The sequence below is a fragment of the Jatropha curcas genome, chromosome 2 (genome assembly GCF_041381405.1).
Source record: "Jatropha curcas cultivar XTBG-Jc1 chromosome 2, XTBG_Jcur_1.0, whole genome shotgun sequence".
Classification (NCBI taxonomy): Eukaryota; Viridiplantae; Streptophyta; class Magnoliopsida; order Malpighiales; family Euphorbiaceae; genus Jatropha; species Jatropha curcas.
Genome location: NC_143152.1, coordinates 25,621,177 through 25,645,585, shown reverse-complemented (window position 1 = coordinate 25,645,585; position 24,409 = coordinate 25,621,177). Strand labels below are relative to the sequence as shown.

General features: G+C 29.8%; 3 protein-coding genes across 3 annotated transcripts; all 3 read right to left on the bottom strand.

Moving 5' to 3' along the window:
• Positions 1 to 11,244: 11,244 nt before the first annotated feature.
• LOC105636342 (tropinone reductase 1-like) lies at positions 11,245 to 13,025 on the bottom strand. The gene is made up of 5 exons (XM_089717645.1): positions 12,866 to 13,025; positions 12,577 to 12,784; positions 12,139 to 12,355; positions 11,745 to 11,857; positions 11,245 to 11,607 (listed from the first exon to the last, which is right to left on the bottom strand). The coding sequence occupies exons 1-5, from the start codon at positions 12,952 to 12,954 to the stop codon at positions 11,431 to 11,433; spliced, it is 804 nt and encodes a 267-aa protein (XP_089573771.1). The 5' UTR covers positions 12,955 to 13,025; the 3' UTR covers positions 11,245 to 11,430.
• A 5,975-nt stretch (positions 13,026 to 19,000) lies between these two features.
• LOC149498472 (uncharacterized) lies at positions 19,001 to 19,582 on the bottom strand. Its single transcript, XM_089717334.1, has one exon. The coding sequence runs from the start codon at positions 19,580 to 19,582 to the stop codon at positions 19,001 to 19,003; it is 582 nt and encodes a 193-aa protein (XP_089573460.1).
• Positions 19,583 to 21,778: 2,196 nt separating this feature from the next.
• On the bottom strand, positions 21,779 to 23,644 carry LOC105636339 (tropinone reductase homolog). Its single transcript, XM_089717644.1, has 5 exons — positions 23,424 to 23,644; positions 23,135 to 23,342; positions 22,697 to 22,913; positions 22,265 to 22,377; positions 21,779 to 22,127 (listed from the first exon to the last, which is right to left on the bottom strand). Exons 1-5 carry the CDS (start codon positions 23,510 to 23,512, stop codon positions 21,951 to 21,953), a joined length of 804 nt encoding a protein of 267 aa, XP_089573770.1. The 5' UTR covers positions 23,513 to 23,644; the 3' UTR covers positions 21,779 to 21,950.
• Positions 23,645 to 24,409: the final 765 nt, after the last annotated feature.

The window sequence follows — 24,409 nt, the reverse complement described above, 5'->3', positions numbered from 1 at the left end:
CTCCTATAAAGTGTAATGAAATGGTTAATATTAAAGTTGCAACTGCATCTTGAATGGCTCTGATACCATTTGTTACCAAGATCGACCGATTTAAGTATTTATTTATAATTCAAACATGAAATGATTTATATTATCCAAATTTATATCAAACATATCAACTAAAATAGATCTATTATTTAAATCAATTAATATTTCAAAAATATTTAAATTAATATTATATATTGTAATCAAAATATTATTTTCTCTTAAATTTACAAAAACATGAATATAATTCATATGGTACTTAGCGTTGTAGCACAAAGTTTCCCTTGTTTATCAAGTGCAATGATAAACACCAGGAGGTTATGTGTTTCCAGCTGATATACCAAAGAATTTTAATTTCAACAGTAATTGTTTAAAGATGAACAGTATGCAATTTAATCTAAACAGTAAATGAACAGTTTATGTTTATGAACAATCAAGAACAATATTTCTGATGTGGAAGATCACACGAAGGTGCAACCACAGAGCATACTTATACCACAACAAATTAATATTTATCAATTAACTCAACCAAGTATATTTTAATTAAGGTTGAGGGTTCCTGCAACCTTAGCCTGGGATCCCCAGAACTAAGTCAGAGTGTGGAGGGAGAAGAGAAGAAAGCCTTTAACAGGGCTTTAGTAGTAACAGTTTATAAATTTAAATAAATAACTTTATTTAAAATATGAAATACAAATTTAAACTTACAAGTAAAAGTTTACAATCCAGACTTCGAACGTTGAATGCTTACAAAGAACTTTGAGAGGAGAGGATTAGAGAGTTTAGAGTAGTTGGTTATACAAGCTTATGCCTTCACAAGAGGATAGGCTCCCTTTAAATAACATAGAAAAGAATCTTTACTATTCTACTTTTACTATTTATGAACAGTGCTTGGTCTGCCACCGAATCTTGAACAGTGTTGACCTTTACTGTGGATGAATAGTTGTTGGTCTGCCATCGAATCTTTACTGTGGATGATGCGTTGGCTTTTCCTGTAGAAACAGTAATTTAACTTTTACTATTGAATGATGGTGAAATAAGGTTTCACCTGCCTTTTACTCAGATGAGGACGATGTGTCCTTCTTTTTCTTTTCTTTTTTCTTTATTTTGCTTTTTTGCTTTAATTTTTCTTTTGCCTTATCAGCTTTACTTTTGACTATAATGGATTCAAAAGCCTCATCATCACTATCTTCGTTGGAGGATAGTGGGAATGATGTTGATGAAGAAGAGGAAGCCATGTCAGCCCACTTCTGTTTGCTTGACTTAGATATTTTACTGGAACAGTCTGCCTGCTTTTTACTTGATGAGGGTTTTACTGGAGAATCAGAATCTGTTGAAAGATGCTGAAGCATTTCTTGACAGATTCTTCTATACTCATCTGGAGTTTTAGCAGCAGCTAACCTTGCTTGGCACTGTGCTTTTTGGATTCCGAAAGTCGGTTGATCCTTTAATGCAAGAGTGGTTGCATAGGTTAATGGAGAAACCTGTTTTAATTTATCACGTATCCAGAGATCAATTTTAAGTTCTGTGGTAGAGTTCTTGAATGATCCCCACCATTTAATCTTGTGTCTTTTTACCAACATAGGAATCTGGTATGTTCCTACGGCATACTGAGTGTCCAAATACCATTGATATACCCAGGGCGTGAAGAAGGCCATACAATAGTACATCAGGGAAGGAATATGGGCTTCTGCAGGATTGGGTTTATAATGGGCTTTAAAATACTGATACAATGCCTGGATTGGAGGAGGGATAATTTCATTGGAAATTCCTCTAGTTGCCCACCAACGTTTAAACCAGTTAGGCACTTTACAATCTGTACGGAATGAAGTATCAAAATAGATTAACCATGAATGCGTAGCAGTGGGATTTTGAATAGCAAAAACTTTTTCCCATGCATCACGGTAATCAAAATAATTATAAACAGTACTGTGTACATGTTTATATAAGACTTTAAATTGTACAGGTGTAGAAAGAGAGGGTTTAGGCCAGTCCTTGGGATGAAGAATCCGTTGGATTTTAAGTGAAGAATATAAAATAACAGATTTATTTTTTGAATCATAATTATGTTTAATTTTTACAGATCCAGTATCCAAGAGAATATTATGATAATATTCTTGGGGTTTTGAAAGATCAGTTGGAACAAAGTACCAATCCTCAGGGTAGTATTGTTTTAAAACAGACCAAGGATTAGTGTTATTATATCCATCTTCTATTTCAATTTCATAATGAAAAATAGTTTTAAGAAACCATTTATGTATACCTTGCGTATACTGGATTTTTGGCAAATCCACAGCCATCAACGGATTTGATAAGTCTTTACTGCCTACCGTTTGAGACAGACTAGCCGTACCATGAACGGGTACGATCGCTTTAGGTGTAGAAGACATACCTGGCGCCTCTGTGGAAGAGGACGCTATACTTTGTAACGCTTTAAACACCTCTGGAGATTGACTTAGCTGTTCAATCCATTTTTTAAGATCTGGAGAAAGTTTAGTGTTTAGGGTTTTAGGTAAATCTTCTGAATGCTCAGAGAGAGCTTTAGTGGGTGATTCAGGTTCTTCTTTAGGGGCTTTGCCCTTATCCTTTTTCCTGCCCATCGTTCTGTAAGAATTCGCGAGTCAGAAAGTCTGGAATGTTGTTTTTATCTCCTTGAATAAATTCAATATCAAATTCAAATATACTAAGTAAAGCTTGCCATCTTGCAAAAATTTGTTTAGAAGCCAGATTTTTTACATCTTTTTGTAAAACATCTTTTGCAGATTTACAATCAATACGAAGTAAAAATTTTTGATTTAATAAATCAGATTGGAATTTATTGATGCAAATTACTATACTTAAAATCTCTTTTTTAATAGTAGAATAATTTATTTGAGTTTGGTTCCAGTGACCAGACGTATACTGAATAATTCGTTCTTGACCATTAATCACTTGTTTTAAAATACCACCATATCCAACATCTGAAGCATCAGTTTCAACTATCTTGAATGCTGTTGGATGAGGGATATAAAGATATGGAATTTCTTTGACTAAGGCCTTTATCTTTTTTACTAACTGTGTATGCTGGGCTGTCCATGGGTCAGCATTTTTCTTAAGCCTATCATGTAATGGTTTTATCATGCAATTGAGGTTTGGATAAAAATCTATAACATAATTTAAACATCCAAGAAAACGTTGAAGTTGGGTTTTATTAGTTAATTCATCAGGGAACTTGGACCCAAATACCATAGCTCGTTCTATGGGCTGGATAATACCCTGTTCTATGTAATGACCCAAAAACCTAACTTTGGTTTTAAATAAGTCCATTTTAGTTTTACTCAATGCTAATCCATTCATTTCAATTACCATGCAAAATGTTTTTAAGTGTTTAAAATGTTCTTCTAATGTTCTACTAAAAACTAGAACATCATCAATATATACTATACAAAATTCACTATGGGGGTTAAATATATCATTCATGATCCTCTGAAACTCAGAAGGAGCATTTTTTAATCCAAAAGGCATTACATTCCATTCGTATTGACCGAAGGGAACTGTAAATGCTGTTTTATATCTATCATTAGGATGAATCTGGATCTGCCAGTAACCAGATTTCATATCAAATTTACTAAAAATATTGGCCTTATATAATTGTCTTAATAAATCTTTTTTATTAGGTAATGGATACCGAATCCATTTTAAGGCTGTATTCAGTGGTTTATAATTAATTACTAATCTTGGTACTCCTCTTTCTATTTCAGCATTTTTATTGACATAAAAAGCTGCACAAGACCAAGGACTTCTAGATTTGCTAATTAATTTTTTACGTTCTAAATCCTGAATTTCTTTTTTACAATGGTCGATGAGCTCAGGGCTCATTTGAATGGGTCGGGCTTTAGTTGTAATGGACTTTTCATCAAAGTCCTTTTCATAGGGTAAATCAACTATGTGTTGTTTACGATCCCAAAATGCATTTGGGTGATCTGCACATAAATTATTTTCCATAAATGCTTTTAATTTACCAATTCTAATTTGAATATCTTTATCTTCTAGTTGTTTTTTAATCCTTTGAAGATATGTATAATTTCTTAAATTATTTAAGTCTTCTTCTTTAGATTTTATTAAAGAATTAATTTCCAAAGTTTTAATAGAATGAGCTTTTAATAAATTTAAGTTTTTTCTTCTAGGTTTTTCAGTAAATTCTAACCTAGCTCTACTTCCTTTTACCTTGAATTTAATGCAATCTTCTTTTACCGAATATGGTGTAATTAGGTTAATGAATGGTGTTCCTAAAATTACCATATAATTTATCTGTGGTGAAAGTAAGAATATGGTTTTAATTTCTAATCCATTATTTATAATATCTGCTTCAATTTTACCAAGAATTTCTAATTTAGATTTATTAGCTGTGGTTAGTTTTTCATGTGTTTCTGACCAAAACCTATGTGGAATTAAATCAGATTTTATACAATTTAAATCTGCTCCTGTATCAAATAAAGCTATACCATTTATTATAAAATCATGTGAAATTTGTAAATTTAATTTTACTAAATATTTTCTAGATGTTATTTCTTGTAAAAGAAAGAGAAAATGTGGATTTATTTCTTCATCTTCATTCATCTCATTTATTCCATTTGTTATTTTATCATCCTGTTCATCCGAAGAGGAACTAGATATCAACTGAGTTTCTAAATGTTTTATTTTGGCATCATGTACTCGTGCTTGATGTTTTAATTCTTTAACTTCATGTTTTAAAATTCTAACTTCTTTATATAGATCTTCTAATGATATTTTTGTTTCGAGTTTTTTATTCTTTTTTAATATAGTAGTTAAATCATAAGTATTAGTCTGAATTTTAGGTGTGATTATTTTTACTTCTTTATCTTCTTCAAAACTTTTAATTAATTTTTTAAGAAGTTGACTTTTAAGATCATTATCTGTGAGAGTATTTACTACTTCTAAGAGTGTACTTTGATCTTTAGTTAACATATTTATAGATTTTTCTGAAGAACTGGTTGTTGAACCTAGTTCATCAACTTGATTTTCACTTTCTTGTACCTCAGAATCTGATGTATCAGAAGTAAGATACAATTCATGAATTTTATTTATAACATCATCTTCTAAGTTTAATTCATGCAATTTTTTATTGAACTTGCAATATTTAGATGTATGTCCTTTCTTACCACATTTAAAACAAGTTAAGTCTTTATATGAAATCTTGTTAGTCTTTTTGTATGGTTTTTCATTCTTAGATGTTTTATGATGTCTACGTTTATTTTGATGATAAAATTCTTCTTTACTAGGTTTAAATTGCCAAGTGTAAGAAAAGCAATTATTAAACACAATTGTAAAAAGATCAATTGTAATGACAACAATTGTAAGAATATAAGTTGTTTTATATTTTCAGATAATGACATATAGGAAGAGAAAAGAAAAGAAAATTAAACTAATATTAATAAGCAAAAACTATTTTATTTGAAAATAAGAAATGAATATAAGGGAAAAGAATTATGATAGTTTTCTCTTCACATTAGAAGGTAAATAAAAAACTTTAAAAATAAATTTGTAGAGAAAATTTAATTTAATTTTTCTTTTATATCCAAAAAATAAATAAATATCATAAGTTTTTTCTGAAAAAAAATTAGTTTCTCCTTTTTTTTTTTTTAATTTAGTTTCGAAGCATGTCAGTGTTTAATGAATTGGCGAGGCCTAATTTTTTTGTTCTCTGTTCATGAGTTTTTTAATCCAATAAACTCTTCATCCCATTTAGAGTTACGCTTTGACGAAAATTGATCATTAGAAGAATTGGCTTTTAATTTCAACTCTTTACTCTTTGTATTTTTCTTCCTTTATTAATTTTATTTTTCTTTTATATCCAAAAAAATAAATAACATAAATTTTTTTCAAAAAAAAATTTAGTTCCTTCTTAAACTTTATTAGCCATAAAATACTATTAAATGATATTAATAATTTTCATTAATTATTGAAAAACAAAAGAAATAAGAAATTTTTATATGAAAAAAATATTAATAATGTTATAAATTTTGTTAAATGATTGAGAATACTTTCTCCATCCATAAATGTAAAGTGTTTAAAATTGTGATGAGAGGTTAGCTTTCATATGCTTGATTTTTTATCATATGATGGAGATTGTGATGAGATATTAGCTTTTTTTTTTTTCTTTTATCTTATCATATAATAATCTATATCTATATGATATATAAAAGAAGAGGAGTATGCCTTATATGGAAGCCAACAAATTTTATTGAATATAAATATGAGTAAAGTTGAATGATATTTCCTTTACTAATTACTCATATATATTCTCATATATATTTAATGTACATTTGTTCTCCAAAGAATTATTTTAGAATGATTTTATATTTTAGATAAATAATTGAGAGTTAGCTGATTTTGATTTTTAGCTAACCGAATTAAATTTATTTTTTAAAAAATCAAATCAGATTGTCATCAATTCGATGTGATTCAATTATTCAATTAACATAGTTTATGGAATCATTCATCAATAATTGAGAGCTAGTTGATTTTTGTTGTTCTATGGAATCTTAGCAACTGGAAGATAGAGCTTTCATATGCATGATTTTATGTAGATATGTAGATTATTACGAGAAGATAAAAGAAAAAGAAGTTAACTTCTTATATATGATATAAAAGGAGAATAGTTTATATTATATGGAAGTCAAAATTTGCCACTTGACAATATTTTGGATTATAGAATGATAAATGTTAGAAGCATATCTAAAAAGAGAGTAGTTTGCATTATAGAGAAACCAAGTGTAAGTAGCACAAGTTGGGACTTAACAGTATTTTAGATTATATAATGACAAATGTTAGAAGTATAAATGGAAAATAAAAAAAAATAAAATTTCAAACAATTAATTTATTAGCTGTGTTTATCAATGTGTTTTTTCATTCGGCAAGATGAATATTAAAAAATAGAAATTAAGAATATATACATATATATTTAGAAATTGGGTCACTTTACTCACTAGGATAGGGCGGATAGTATTTTAAAAAAATGAAAAATCGTATCGAAATATTCCATTTGATTTGATTTAGAATTAATTTTATTTTAGTTTATAATAGAAACAATTTTTTTTACTCAACTTTCAGAATTCAATTCTAAATTAAGTTGTTGAACTGATTTTCTTTTAAAATTAAATTTATTAATAATTGAACTGATCAATATACAGCCTAAAGCTAACCTTATCCCATTTTAATTTATTTATCGTTTTCATTAAAAAATATCTCTTTGATGTGAACTAATTTTAGAATATGACAAAGACAAATGATTTACCAAGACTGTCTAAATATGTCTTCAGTTGAACGAGAGTATTTTTGTTCGTTCATTAATAAAAAAGGACAATAAAAAATTACAAAAAACACTTTATTTTTTTATTGATAATAAAAAAATCTTAGTTAATTAGCTTGGTATATGAAATAATCTCATATGCCAGGAGTTAGGTTGTAAGGACACGGGACACGAGATATGAAAATGTACGAATATGATAATTTTTAAAAAAGTAAAATTTCTATATGCTTAGGACACACTAAATAAATATAATACATTAATCTTTTTAACTAAATAAATAATTATTTATAATAAATCATAAACATAAAATACAAAAATACTTAATTTCTTATTTCAATATAATTAGTTAAATTCTCAAAATTATTGTCGCTGTTGAAAAATACATTAATAGTGTGTGTGCATTTTTTATTTATGTACCATGCATGATTTTTGCTATTGCATATCTTGGTGAATTGTTTCTCATGATACTTAAGAAGACACATATTAGCATTATAACTTTTTCAACATATTTCAATGAGATATAATTTTGTAATCTATTTCACAATCATTTTAATGTACAATTTTATTATTTTTGGATGATGTCATAACAAAAGATATTCCATCCTTTTATATTACTCCATACATCGTGTGGGTTCTAACACTAATATATATATAATTGGTTCTACATATACCTTGTATATATACCTTGTATATATCGTATACCGTTTATACCCTATATATATGTATATATTTATATATATATACATAGACACACCGTTGAATCAGAAAATATATATGTGTGTGTACCATATTTACCGTTAAATTGAAAAATCTAATTTTTTGGTTGTTTGTTTCTTCAATTGTAGAAATGAAAGCACAAGTTTATTTCGTATATAAACCTAGCTTTTCTCTTTTTTTTTTTTTTTTTTTTTTCTAATTTTCTTTATTTTGGTGGAGGTTGTGCCTTTTAATCAGAAGGGTAAAGCTACAGTACAAATTTAAACATTTCTGTATTAATATAGAATCTTTCTTCATCGTTAGATTTAAACTAATTAGACATTGACAATTGGATTTGAAATTGATCAAATGACTTGTTTCTTATAGAATGGATTATCAAAAGTAGAACATTTAGTTTTTTATTATTAAAATATAAAAATTATTTAATTGTGTAAATTAAAAAAAAAGTTACTATTTTCGACACAATTATAATTCTATAAAACATAAAAATTCAAAGATAAATAATTGTCCAACACTTTAAATTCATTTACTCAACATAAATTATTTAAAGTTTTAATAAATAATTATAAATTTCTATTCTTTTATTGTTAAAACATTTATCTTGTATCATGTAATTTAAATTATATCATATATACACGACAACTCATTATTTTTCAATATAATATTTTTTAATTAAAAAATTAAATTATACAACTCCAATGTTTGACTTATAAATCTCTACCCTTATATAATATCAAATTGTATAAATTAAACTATATAAATTATACCTTATTACTTCTACTTTTTTTGTTTAACTAATTGATTGTTATCTTAAATTCATTTACATTTTTAAAAACATCAAATTACACGTGTGTGTGTATATATATATATATATATATATATATATATATATATATATATATATATATATATATAATTATTTTAAAATTCATTAATTTTGAAGTTTCTGATCAATCTTATTTTAGTTGTAAATTATATTTTACAATTTTTAAAAATAAATTGTTATGTAATCATCTAGCTTTTGAATAAAATTTGTTTGGTTTAAAATTTATATAATGTAAACGTCTATGTATCATGAATTTATAACCTTCAATTTGTAAATTGGAATATAGAATTTGTAATTAATATATTTTTATTAATTTCTTAATTAAAAGAAATTTATGCCTGTAATAATTTATCTATTTGTTATATTTGTAAAACTGCTCTTATATGATATTTTATATACACGATTTCAAATGATAAGCAATAATTTTATTTTTAAAAAAATTAATAACACTAGAAGAAAAATTTTATGTACATGAATTTGAATTCTAATTTTTTTCTAGATACTTTTATATTTATCATTAGATAATATTTTATATAATATGTTATAGGATAGAAAATAGATATGGATAAAGAAAAGAAAAAGTTAGGAAACATATAGATAAAGAATAGAGCAACAAGTTGAGTAACCTATTACAATAGTTTTCTTTAATACATGTGTCAATTAATGAAGATTCTGTATCAATACAGAATAATTACTATCTGTACAGTAGTAAAAGCCTAATCAGAAAAGCAGATTCCCTACTTGTTTTTTTTTTCAATTTTGAAAATGAAAGCAGACAGTTTATTCTATGAAGCTAAGGAGTGGATTCATACGACTCTCACGTGATTTTAAAAAACGAAAACTGTTTTGGCCTTCATTAAAAAGAAAAACGTTAATTACATTTGTAGTATTTAAACTTTTTAATTTTCTTATTTTTAGTATTTGAAGAGCAATAATTCATACTCCTTTGGCTAAAAAGATAATCTATTTTTCAATTCTGGTCTATCCCAAACTACCACTTACTTTTTCTATATATAGTTAAATTATTTATTATATACTTATTAAGTTTTATCTTATTTTTAGTAATCCTCATTAATTCATTATTTTTCGTAAGTTAATTTTCCTTTAAATTCATATATTATTTAATAAGTAGTTTTGTTTTTTTATTTTTTTTCCTCTTGAATTTTAAAAGATTATCGATGCTAGTTATTCTCATTAATTGCAATTTATATTTTCCATTTTATATTATTAATATGGTTTTTAGTATTTAAGATACGTATAATTGTTCCTTTCAAAAAAAAAAAAAAGGGTATAATAAAAAATTTATGGTAATAAAATTGTCTGTTAACTATAATAACTTACATTTCTTAATCTGTATGGAAAAAAAAGGAATACTTTTCGAGACGGATGAGTAATTGACTATCTTAATTATTAAAGAATTACAATCAAGTGTATTTGGCTGAATTATTTTACTCAATAAATGATACTTCCATGTCTCATATATAAGCTTACTTTTCTGTTTCCATTGTCTCAAAATGTAATCATATTTTTTTTAAAGATCACTTATTGTTTAATTTCCTAGTATAACCCCATTTAATGTACATTTATAGACTCAAAATTTAATGAATTATTATGAATCATTTAATATTAGAAGAATGGTAATTTAGAAGAAAACTAAACAACAAAAATACTATATTAATAAATCCACGTAAAAGTCAAACTGCGCATATATATATATATATATATATATATATATATATGATAGAGGGAGTATTAAATCTAAAATCTAAACACACATTCAATTTATTTCTCTATTTTCACTTTTTTTATTGTCTCACATCTCTTCTTCAATAAAAAGAATCTCAAAATTTTCTTCTAATTTTCTATCAATGATAATAATATAAAAAAATAGAAAAAGAAAGAAAATAAGAAATTTATATCACTTAATAAATAAAATTTGAGAAATTTAGAAGCATAAAAATTAGTTTTTATCTTTTTGTGGATTCAATATTTTTATAGCAAAAAATGAGCAAACAAGCAAAAATGTGAATTATATATTTTTCTTACAAAATTCTCTAATATTAAAAAATAAAAATAAATTTAAGAGCGCAATAGCTTTAGGATAATTTTGTTCTCCTAATATAATTATAAAATTATTTTAAATATATCCCAAAATATAGTTTACATGTATTAGTCGAATAAATTTTCTATTAATAAAATAGTAATTTGTGAATAGAATATATATATATTTTAAATAAAAGTACCAAACTAGACATTGAATAGATAAAAATACAGTAGCAAGCCTGAAACATACTGCGGGTAAATGTGCTTGTCTAACCTAAAATTCCAATTGTTTTCTTCTTGTGCATGAAAAAGCAAGCCAAGTTGATTCCATCACAAAAGATGCATAATTCCAATTTAAATTAACACTTCTAGTAATAGATTAGCACGTTACATATGGTTTCTCCACAGATTGAAACTTTATTTAAATGTTTTTAATTACTAAAATAGATATTGTCTAATTCAGAATACAACAAAAATAATTACTATTTTGTTTTTTTTTATTGGGTAAAATTTAGAAGCGACTCACAGTAAATCCTCCATCAGCAATTATAATTTGGCCAGTGATATATGAAGAAGCAGGTAAACAAAGGAATATCACCACTGATGCTATCTCTTCAGGTTTTCCTTCTCGAGAGAGAGGGATACCACGAGTGATTTGATCCTCAGCTTCAGGATTATCCCAACTTTTCTATAAAAGAGAAAAATATTAACTGATTCAATATTCATATGTCAAAACTATTTCACTTTCATTAATCACAATTGAGTAAAAATTTGCTTTTTCATCTTTTAAATATTTAATTATTAAAAACTGATTAATAGAAAAACCTTTGCAAGATCTAAGAGGGGGGTATCTGTAATTCCTGGTAAAACTGCATTAACTCGAATCATGTCATTTGCCCATTCACATGCCAAATTTTTTGTAATTTGCTGCATCGCTCCTGCAAATCATCCATCTTATCAATTAATCAAGTGAAATAATTAACTGCGTACGATAAGCTTACTGTTATGTTTTTTAAATAGCAAATAGATCAATTTTAACAAAATTTTCAATAAGTAAAACTAAAGATCAGTAGCTGATAGCTATTAGTAATAAATATTTATTATATGGTAAAATTTTATCAATAATTACTGCTATAATATAAAGTTATGGCCGAAAGACATAATTATATTATTATGTATCATGTATAAGTAAAAGGGCCAAAAAAGCATAATATCATACCTTTGGATGCTGCATAGAGAGCACAAAGAGGGAAAGCAGCAATGCTTCCAATGGAAGAGATATTTACAATATTTCCATTTTCTGATGCCTTTAAGAGAGGATGCGAAAGCTGACTTAGATGATATGCTGACTCAAAATTGGTACTCATAATGGTCGAAATGTCTTCAGCAGTATCCTTTAAGGCTTCTTTAAATGTATTTCTCCCTGCGTTGTTGACCTAATTAAGCATATGTAGGACTGTCAGTTCCAATTTCCAATTTTAATTAAAATGGCTCTTTTTAATATTTCAATAAAAATCCACATAACTGCGGAAAAAAAATTAATATATCGAAAAATTATTTATTTAAAAAATGAGATTGAGACGGAACAAGAAAACTTATCCACTTGGTTAAACCATTAAAAGAGAAACATCAGAAAGAAAAAAAGAAGAAAACTTACAAGAATGTTAAGCTTTCCATCAAAGATGGAGGAAACTACATCCATAAGCTTTTCCCTTTGGGTTCGATTTGATACGTCGCATACAGATCCAGTTACTTTGAAGCCTTTGCTTTGCCATTCTTGTAAACACTGATCAAGCTCTTTTTGGTTGCGAGAACATGTGTGCACAACTGCCCCAAATTCTGCTAATTCTTCAACAATGGCATGTCTAAAGTACTCCAAAGGAAACTAATATAAGCATGAAATGAAAGAAGAGAGGAAAATTAAAGAATAAGTAAATTAGAAATACCCTATGCCTTTGGTTCCTCCAGTGACAAGAGCAGTCTTTCCCTCGAGAGACCATCTTTTCCCTCTGCTACTCATTTCTGCTTTTGCCATGTCTTTCTTCTTCAATAACTGATTGATATTTTCTTTTCTTTTCTTTTTTAAAGAGAATCTTATAATATTTAACCGAATCGTAGTGTCCGTGCTTTTATAGCGAACCGAACCAGCAATAGGGCATTGGGGACCATGGCAATTTTGGCCTTTGCTTCTTTTTTTTTTTTTTTTTTTTTGTCAGATTATTGACTTGCTGCGTGGTCCTAACATCTCAATAATTCGGCCTTCAGTAATTGGTTCAAGATCGGCCTATATACAGCGCACTAAGCCATCGACACGGGCATTAAACAGATATTTCTAGAAGTTTAATTAGAACGCACAATTGATTGTCACAAGCTCTCTATCTCATCCACAATGGATAAGCACTTCAACACCACACAAAAATTCTTAGATTGAGTTTTAAGTTTGAAGAACAGGTTTCAATTCTCATTATAATTTTTTTCTGTGTACAACTCTTATCTTATAGATAATTTATAAACAATTTAACATAATTCTAGGGATTCTGTATCGTCTAATTTAGAAAATGATTGATGTTAAGATGGTCATGTCAAAGTTAGGTTGTGGTGTGCCCACTTAAATCAGAAGAAACTTTAAATTGATGGGTTGCAAAGGAAAAGAAGCACACGACTTTGGAAAGTTAGGCAGTGGATGCAGAATATTGGTGGGTTGCAAAGGAAAAGAAGCACACAGCTTTGGAAAGTTAGGCAGTGGACGCAGAATTTTACACATTCTCTTTTCTTATGAATAGGAAAAGTTAGCAGCTCATAAATACACAGCAAAAATATAGATCAGTAAATGAGAGTGCAATTGTGAGAGAGCAATTGTAAGAGAGAAAAATAGAGAGATTATTCAAGAAGAAAAATTAAGCCTAATTTTTTGGGTATTCTTGGATAGAGGGTTATGAGTGTATGTAAACACTTTATTTATTTTTCTCCTATAAAAGATCTGCAGCAGTCTGGAGACGTAGGTAAGATTGGCCGAACTTCGTTATCAAATTGTGTGTGTTATTATTTTCTTTTGCTCCCTCGTCTGACTTATCGGGGATTTTGCGTAATTTTTTCCCAACAACTGGTATCAGAGCTGATGCCCAATAGCTGGTATCAGAGCTGATGTCTAACAACTGGTATCAGAGCCGAATGTTTCGGTAGATCCAGCCGGTCAGATAGCGGTACTGGATCCGTGGATATACTTTGAAAATAAATATACCACGACGACGAGAAAATTAAGACGAGTCTATTGGTGCTATTCGCTCGGAAATTCGTTGCAGAATCGACTTAGTTATGAATAGTAAATTAGTAACACAAAGTTAGTGGTGAACAGTACTATTGGCATTACTGTTGCTGAGACCGTTTCAAGTAAGCCCAACACTATTTTCACGCATAGTATTATTCACGTGTACAGTTACTATTCACGCATACAGTTACTATTCGAGTAGACTGTATGTGTTTACCATATTTACTGATAAATTGAAAAATCTAATTTTTTGGCTGTTTGTTTCTTCGATTGTAGAAATGAAAGCACAAGTTTATTTCATATATAAACCTAGCTTTTCTGTTTTTTTTTTTTCTAATTTTCTTTATTTTGGTGGAGGTTGTGCCGTTTAATCAGAAGGGTAAAACTACAGTACAAATTTAAAAATTTCTGTATTAATACAGAATCTTTCTTCATTGTTAGATTTAAACTAATTAGACATTGACAATTAGGTTTGAAATTGATCGAATGACTTGTTACTTATAGAATGGATTATCAAAAGTAGAACATTTAGTTTTTTATTATTAAAATATAAAAATTATTTAATTGTGTAAATTAAAAAAAAGTTACTATTTTCGACACAACTATAATTCTATAAAACATAAAAATTCAAAGATAAATAATTTTCCAACACTTTAAATTCATTTACTCAACATAAATTATTTAAAGTTTTAATAAATAATTATAAATTTCTATTCTTTTATTGTCAAAACATTTATCTTGTGTCATGTAATTTAAATTATATCATATATACACGACAACTCATTATTTTTCAATATAATATTTTTTAATTAAAAAATTAAATTATACAACTCCAATGTTTGACTTATAAATCTCTACCCTTATATAATATCAAATTGTATAAATTAAACTATATAAATTATACCTTATTACTTCTATTTTGTTTTTTAACTAATTGATTGTTATCTTAAATTCATTTACATTTTAAAAAATAATTCATATTGTATATTTAGTTATAAAAATATTTATTTAATTTTTAAAAACAACAAATTACACGTATATATATATATAATTTTGAAGTTTCTGATCAATCTTATTTTAGTTGTAAATTATATTTTACAATTTTTAAAAATAAATTGTTATGTAATCATCTAGCTTTTGAATAAAATTTGTTTGGTTTAGAATTTATATAATGTAAACGTCCATGTATCATGAATTTATAACCTTCAATTTGTAAATTGAAATATAGAATTTGTAATTAATATATTTTTACAAATTTCTTAATTAAAAGAAATTTATGCCTATAATAACTTATCTATTTTTTATATTTGTAAAATTTCTCTTATATTTTTTTTTTTTTTTGACATTTGAATTATGGATTATATTAATAAGAGAAGAAACGAGCGATACAATCGGGAACACTATCCCAAGTTTGAAAACAAGCCCCACTGGGGACGGATTTAGCCAACACGTGAGCTAGATCATTTGCTTGTCTTCTAATCCAAGCCAGTTTGACATTAGGCAATTGGACTAAGAGTAGCTTACATTCAGAGATGACAACACCAAACTCGGACCAGTCGTGGACAGAACTCCTCATAGCATGATAGACTTGAAGGCAATCGGTCTCAACCTGAATCGTCAAAGTATGGTGGCTCGACAGCACCCAGGATAATACATTTCTTAACGCCTGAGCTTCTGCTACTGCTGGAGAAGAGCATCCATGCAAGGAAGACGTTGCTGCTGATACAAACCTGGCAAGGCAGTTTGAGAGTACAGCACCGACAGCTCCATGCCCAGCGGAGGGGAGAAGAGCGGCATCAAAGTTTATTTTAAAAGTGCCAGAAGGTGGTGGAAACCATTGACTACTTGTAGAAGCACCGATGCCTATAGCTGAACCTGACAGCTTTAGCTGGGCTTTCTTCCAAGATGCGAGCAGACTTCTAGCTCGAGTAACCACATGATAAGGTCCTACATTCATTTGGTTCCATTTGAGATCATTACGGCTCAGCCAAATACTCCATAGACCCATAATAAAACTCTCAAAAAAGTCGCTTTCCCACACCTTGTGCAAGTGTTCGAACATCTGTAAGAAATTTGGAAAATTGCCAATATTTGGTTGAACACCAAAAAACTGCCAACTAAATCTTGCTTTTGGACACTCAACAAGAGCATGGGCTAACGTTTCAGCAACACCACAATAATCGCATCTTGTATCAAGCTCCATTCCCCTTCTTTCCAAAGTTGTTTTAACTGGCAGAATGTCTCGGCAGCACCTCCAGAGGAAATGCCTCACTTTCGGCGGAATTTTCAGAGACCAAAGAGCTTTCCAAAAATTGGACTGCAAATTATCTTCAATATCCACACATTGAGATGCTACTATTTTGTAACCAGATTTCACAGAATATATCCCTGAGTCTGTCCAGTGCCATATAAGGGTGTCTTCCTGAATATTTGTAGCTAAAGGAATGGAAGCAATAAGTTCAGCAATTGAAGAATTGAAAAAACCTTGTATCAGGGGCAAATTCCAAGCACGTTCCCCTTGTTGCAAAATAAGGTCTGAAACCCTTATATGCTCAAAACCAGGAAGAATAGGCAAGTTAATGCGGAGCTGGTTATCCCTCAATAGCCATGGCTCGGTCCAAACATTTACTGACTGACCATCTCCAATTCTCCACCGAAAACCTGAACGAATAGCATCCTTAGCTGCACAAATTCCTCTCCATACAAAACTTGGATTACGGCCAATGCCTGCACCAAGGAAATTCCCACTTGGGAAATATTTAGATTTGAAAGAACTATAAAGAAGAGAATTTGTGTTATGCAAAAGCCGCCAACAGTGTTTTCCTAGCATGGCGAGATTGAAACTGCGCAAATGTCTGAAGCTTAAACCTCCTTTTTCCCTCGCTACACACAGCCTTTCCCAACTTAACCATCTCATCTTTCCTCCCCACCAGTAAGAATTCATTAACCTCTGAATCTCCTGTAAGATGGATACCGGTATAAGGAAAGCACTCATACAGAATGAAGGAATAGCTTGTGCCACAGACTTTATGAGCACCTCTTTACCCGTTTTGGATAGAAGTTTCTGATTCCAACCACTGACCAACTTCCTCACTCGATCCTTCAAGAAAGAAAAAATGCGCCTCTTTTCCCGGCCAATTAATGAGGGCAAGCCTAGATACCTTCCGTGGTTTAAAGGAGCAAGCACACCAAAAACTCCATTAACGGCATCCTTGTCCGGTTCAGAAGTGTTTGAGCTGAAGAAAATACCCGATTTGTTCCAATTGACCGCTTGACCCGAAGCTGCTTCGTAAGTGACTAGAATATTTTTTATCTCTAAAGCTTGAATCCGAGATGCCTCAAAGAAGAACAAACTATCATCCGCAAACAACAAGTGAGATAGCCGAGGCGCAGCTCTCGAGACTCTACAGCCTTGGAGACGACCTTCATTTTCAGACTTACTAAACAACTTTGACAGTCCTTCAGCACAGAGTATAAATAAGTAGGGAGATAATGGACAACCTTGTCTCAAACCCCGTTCCGGGATAATTGGGCCAACCTCGTCCCCATTCACACCAACCCAATATTTGACAGAGGAAACACACAACATAATCAAGTCAACCCAACGCTGGCTAAAACCTAAGCCCTGCATAACAGCCCGTAAATAGCACCAGTTGACTTTGTCATAGGCTTTTGAAATATCAACTTTCAGTGCGGAAGCTCCTTGTCGACCGGTCATTCTGGTTTGCATAGAGTGTATTAATTCGAAAGCAACTAACACATTATCTGAAATCAACCGGTTCGGGACAAAAGCCGACTAAGATAATGAGATAAGATTAGGTAGGATGGTCTTCAGCCTGTTTGCCAGAATCTTAGCAAAGACTTTGTAAATTACATTACAAAGTGAAATAGGTCGAAAGTCCTTCACTGCCTCTGGGTCTTCTACTTTTGGAATCAGCACAATTAGGGTATTGTTCAGATTATCTGGAAAAACACCTGCATTAAACCAGTCTCGACAACCTTGAACAACATCATGGCCCACAATATCCCAAAACCTCTGGTAGAATTTAGGATTTAGTCCATCCATCCCTGGGCTTTTATCCGCATGCATTTGTTTCACTGCCAAATGAACCTCATCCACTGAAATATCTCCAAGTAGCATAGAATTATCATTATCCGAAACCAAAGGAGAGAATAAACCCACAACAGGACTTAAGTCAGCATCCCCTGCCTCATATAGATTAACAAAATAATCACTCACCATTCCTGTCAACAGATTGCTGTCACTTATCCACTCACCATTTGCATCCTTCAGCCGAAAAATCTGCTTGGATTTCTTCCGTTTTTGAGCAGTTGCGTGGAAGTACCTAGAGTTCATATCCCCCGATTTCAACCAATGGGATTTCGCTCTTTGAGACCAGAAGACCTCTTCACGGTGCAGAACATCATCAAGCTTACGCTGTACACCTTCAAACTGATCAATATTTCCATTGATCCGAAGATTCTCAAGCTGCACTGTCAACTGCTTGGCTTCCTGTCTGAATCGAAGCTTTAGTCTCCTGCCCCAGTTCTGTAGATGATGTCCACAAACCTTTATCTTCCCCGTTGCATCAACACCGTCATAACTGGTCCAACTCTCTCTAACCACAGTGTCCACATCAGATTCCTCTAACCAAAAATTCTCAAACCGAAAGCGATGATGCCTCATATTTTTTATACTAGGGGCAGTAAGAATAAGAAGAGGAGAGTGATCGGACTTACTCGAGACTAAATTCTGGACCTGATAATTAGGAAAGTGGTTCTGCCAAATGATATTTCCCAAAGCTCTGTCCAATCATTCCTCTATCCGATGTTGACCTCTACCATGAGCCCAAGTAAAAGGATATCCCGACATTCCCAAGTCAATCAGACCACAGTCAGCCACAGTATTCGAGAAACCCTGTAATAAACATGGAGGATGAGGATTACGCCCTTTCTTTTCTTCAGCGAACATTAGGTCATTAAAGTCTCCACAAATTAGCCAGGGAAGATTTGTCAGCCGAGCTAGAGAACGGAGGACATTCCATGAAATTTGCCTACGGTGTCGTTCCGGCATGCGATAAAAACCCGTGAGGCGCCATGTAAAACCTGCAGCTTCTGTTATTTTCATATCAATAAAATGCGAACAATAACGCATAACTTCTAAATTTATCTGAGTATTCCATAAAATAGCTAAACCACCACTGTGCCCCACCGCGTCCACAGCAAAACAGCAGTCATAATGAAGGCTATATCGGAGCTGCTCAATTTTACTCGAAGTAACTAAGGTTTCAGACATAAAAATGACCGTCGGCTTATGGCATCGAATAAGTTCATGGAGAGCATTAACTGCTCGATGGTTACCTAGTCCTCGACAATTCCAGCAAAGGATATTCATGGTTCCTCCTCAGCTTTCACTGCAGAGCATCGTCAATCAAGTCTTCATTACCCACAAGAAAGAGAATTTACAAACCGTGCTTTATAGAGGAGAGATGAGAAGTTAACATTAATGCGCTCATGCAATTGCAGGAAAAACAGCTTGCATAGCGCAAGAAATATGAAGAAAAATATATGATATTTTATATACACGATTTCAAATGATAAGCAATAATTTTATTTTAAAAAAAATTAATAACACTAGAAGAAAAATTTTATGTGCATGAATTTGAATTCTAATTTTTTTCTAGATAATTTTATATTTATCGTTAGATAATATTTTATATAATATGTTATAGGATAGAAAATAGATATGGATAAAGAAAAGATAAAGTTAGGAAACATATAGATAAAGAATAGAGCAACAAGTTGAGTAACCTATTACAATAGTTTTCTTTAATGCATGTGTCAATTAATGAAGATTCTGTATCAATACAGAATAAACTATCTGTACAGTAGTAACAGCCTAATCAGAATAACAGCCTAATCAGAAAATCAGATTCTCCACTTGTTTTTCGTTTTTTTTCAATTTTGAAAATGAAAGCAGAAAGTTTATTCTACAAAGCTAAGGAGTGGATTCATACGACTCTCACATGATTTTAAAAAACGAAAGCTGTATTGGCCTTAATTAAAAATAAAAAAGTTAATTACATTTGTAGTATTTAAACTTTTTAATTTTCTTATTTTTAGTATTTCAAGAGAAATAATTCATACTCCTTTGCCTAAAAAGATAATCTATCTTTCAATTTTGGTCTATCCCAAATTATAATCCACTTACTTTTTCTATATATAGTTAAATTATTTATTATATCCTTATTAAGTTTTATCTTATTTTTAGTAATCCCAGTTAATTTATTATTTTTCGTAAGTCATTTCCCTTTAAATTCGTATATTATTTAATAAGTAGTTTTGTTTTTCTATTTTTTTTTCCTCTTGAATTTTAAAAGATTATCGATGTTAGTTATTCTCAATAATTGCAATTTATATTTTCCATTTTATATTATTAATATGGTTTTTAGTATTTAAGATAGGTATAATTGGTCCTTTAAAAAAAAATGGATATAATAAAAAATTTATGGTAATAAAATTATCTGTTAATCATAATAATTTATATTTTTTAATCTGTATGAAAAAAGGACTATCTTTTCAAAACGGATGAGTAATTGACTGTCTTAATTAAAGAATTACAGTCAAGTGTAGTTGGTTGAATTATTTTACTTAATAAATTTATTTACTCAATAAAAAGAAAGAAAATAAGAAAGGTAATAATCTAGAAAAATAAATAAAGTAAAGCAATATGGTAAATACAAATTGATCGGTAAAATTCATTTCACTGGTAAATACAATACGAACAGTGAATTGTCTTTTAAACCATCATCATTTTATTTTATTCAATTTTTACCTTCTCTAGACGCTTCTGTTCTAAACATTCTATCCCTGCAAATGGATTTTGGCTATTAAAGATGCAAAACTATTAATATGATAGTTATTAATAAGTAGAAAACTATTAATGGTTGATTTTATTCCTTTATTGTGTTGCAACAATATATATGAATATGATTACAAAAAAAAAAAAAAAAAAATTGTTCTATTGACCATTTTAATTTTTTTTTCACTTTAAGAATTTTTTTTTACTAGAATTAAAAGATTCATGAGCAATTTATGAAGGTAATTGATATATTATTAAAAATTTATATCACTTAATAAATAAAATTTGAGAAATTTAGAAGCATAAAAATTATTTTATCTTTTTGTGGATTCAATATTTTTATAGCAAAAAATGAGCAAACAAACAAAAATGTGAATTATATATTTTTCTTACAAAATTCTCTAATATTAAAAAATAAAAATAAATTTAAGAGCGCAATAGCTTTAGGATAATTTTGTTCTCCTACTATACTTATAAAATTATTTTAAATATATCCCAAAATATAGTTTACATGTATTAATCGAATGAATTTTCTATTAATAAAATAGTAATTTGTGAATAGAATATTTTTTAAAAAAAATAAAAGTACCAAACTAGACATTGAATAGATAAAAATACAGTAGCAAGCCTGAAACATACTGCGGGTAAATGTGCTTGTCTAACCTAAAATTCCAATTGTTTTCTTCTTGTGCATGAAAAAGCAAGCCAAGTTGATTCCATCACAAAAGATGCATAATTCCAATTTAAATTAACACTTCTAGTAATAGAATTAGCACGTTACATATGGTTTCTCCACAGATTGAAACTTTATTTAAATGTTTTTAATTACTAAAATAGATATTGTCTAATTCAGAATACAACAAAAATAATTACTATTTTGTTTTTATTATTTGGGAAAAATTTAGAAGCGACTCACAGTACATCCTCCATCAGCAATTATAATTTGGCCAGTGATATATGCAGAAGCAGGTAAACAAAGGAATGTCACCACTGATGCTATCTCTTCAGGTTTTCCTTCTCGAGAGAGAGGGATACTACGAGTCATTTGCTCCTCAACTTCAGGATTATCCCAACTTTTCTATAAAAGAGCAAAATATTAACTGATTCAATATTCATATGTAAAACTATTTCACTTTGATTAATCACAAATGAGAAAAAATTTGCTTTTTTTATCTTTTAAATATTTAATTATTAAAAACTGTTTAATAGAAAAACCTTTGCAAAATCTAAGAGAGGGGTATCTGTAAATCCTGGTAAAACTGCATTAACTCGAATCATGTCATTTGCCCATTCACATGCCAAATTTTTTGTAATTTGCTGCATCGCTCCTGCAAATCATCCATCTTATCAATTAATCAAGTGAACAGCAAATAGTTAACTGCGTACGACAAGCTTACTGTTATGTTTTTTAAATAGCAAATAGATCAATTTTAACAAAATTTTCAATAAGTACTGAAGATCAGTTTGTGTTAGCTAATAATTAATATGTGGTGGCCAGTAGCTGATAGCTATTAGTAATAAATATTTATTATATGGTAAAATTTTATCAATAATTACTGCTATAATATAAAGTTATGGCCGAAAGACATAATTATATTATTATGTATCATGTATAAGTAAAAGGGCAAAAGAAGCATAATATCATACCTTTGGATGCTGCATAGATAGTGCAAAGAGGCAAAGCAACAATGCTTGTAATGGAAGAGATATTTACAATATTTCCATATTCTGATGCCTTTAAGAGAGGATGCGAAAGCTGACTTAGATGATATGCTGACTCAAAATTGGTACTCATAATGGTCGAAATGTCTTCAGCAGTATCCTTTAAGGCTTCTTTAAATGTATTTCTCCCTGCGTTGTTGACCTAATTAAGCATATGTAGGACTGTCAGTTCCAATTTCCAATTTTAATTAAAATGGCGCTTTTTAATATTTCAATAAAAATCCACATAACTGCGGAAAAAAAATTAATATATCGAAAAATTATTTATTTAAAAAATGAGATTGAGACGGAACAAGAAAACTTATCCACTTGGTTAAACCATTAAAAGAGAAACATCAGAAAGAAAAAAAGAAGAAAACTTACAAGAATGTTAAGCTTTCCATCAAAGATGGAGGAAACTACATCTATAAGCTTTTCCCTTTGGGTTCGATTTGATACGTCGCATACAGATCCAGTTACTTTGAAGCCTTTGCTTTGCCATTCTTGTAAACACTGATCAAGCTCTTTTTGGTTGCGAGAACATGTGTGCACAACTGCCCCAAATTCTGCTAATTCTTCAACAATGGCATGTCTAAAGTACTCCAAAGGAAACTAATATAAGCATGAAATGAAAGAAGAGAGGAAAATGAAAGAATAAGTAAATTAGAAATACCCTATGCCTTTGGTTCCTCCAGTGACAAGAGCAGTCTTTCCCTCGAGAGACCATCTTTTCCCTCTGCTATTCATTTCTGCTTTTGCCATGTCTTTCTTCTTCAATAACTGATTGATATTTTCTTTTCTTTTCTTTTTTAAAGAGAATCTTGATTGAAGTGGTTATAATATTTTTTTTATTATTTCAATTTTGGCCTTTGCGTCTTTTTCTTTTTTTTTTTTCTTTTTTTTGTCAGATTATTGACTTGCCACTAATTCGGCCTACAGTAATTGGTTCAAGATCGGCCTATATACAGCGCACTAAGCCACCGACACTGGCATTAAACAGATATTTCTAGAAGTTTAATTAGAACGCACAATTGATTGTCACAAGCTCTCTATCTCATCGACAATGGATAAGCACTACAACTCTTATCTTATAGATAATTTATAAACAATTTAACATAATTTTAGGGATCCTATATCGTCTAATTTAGGAAATGATTGATGTTAAGATTGTCATGTCAAAGTTAGGTTGTGGTATACCCACTTAAATCAGAAGAAATTTTAAATTGGTGGGTTTCCAAGGAAAAGAAGCACACGGCTATAGAAAGTTAGGCAGTAGACGCAGAATATTGGTGGGTTGCAAAGGAAAAGAAGCAGACGGCTTTGGAAAGTTAGGCAGTGGACGCAGAATTTTACACATCCTCTTCTCCTATAAATAGGAAAAGTTAGCAGCTCACAAATACACAGCAAAAATGTAGATCAGTAAATGAGAGTGCAATTGTAAGAGAGAAAAATAGAGAGATTATCCAAGAAGAAAAATTAAGCCTAATTTTTCAGGTATTCTTGGATAGAGGGTTGTGAGTATATGTAAACACTTTATTTATTTTTCTCCTATAAAAGATCTGCAGCAGTCCGGAGACGTAAGTAAGATTGGCCGAACTCCGTTATCAAATTGTGTGTGTTATTATTTTCTTTTGCTCCCTCGTTTGGCTTATCGGGGAT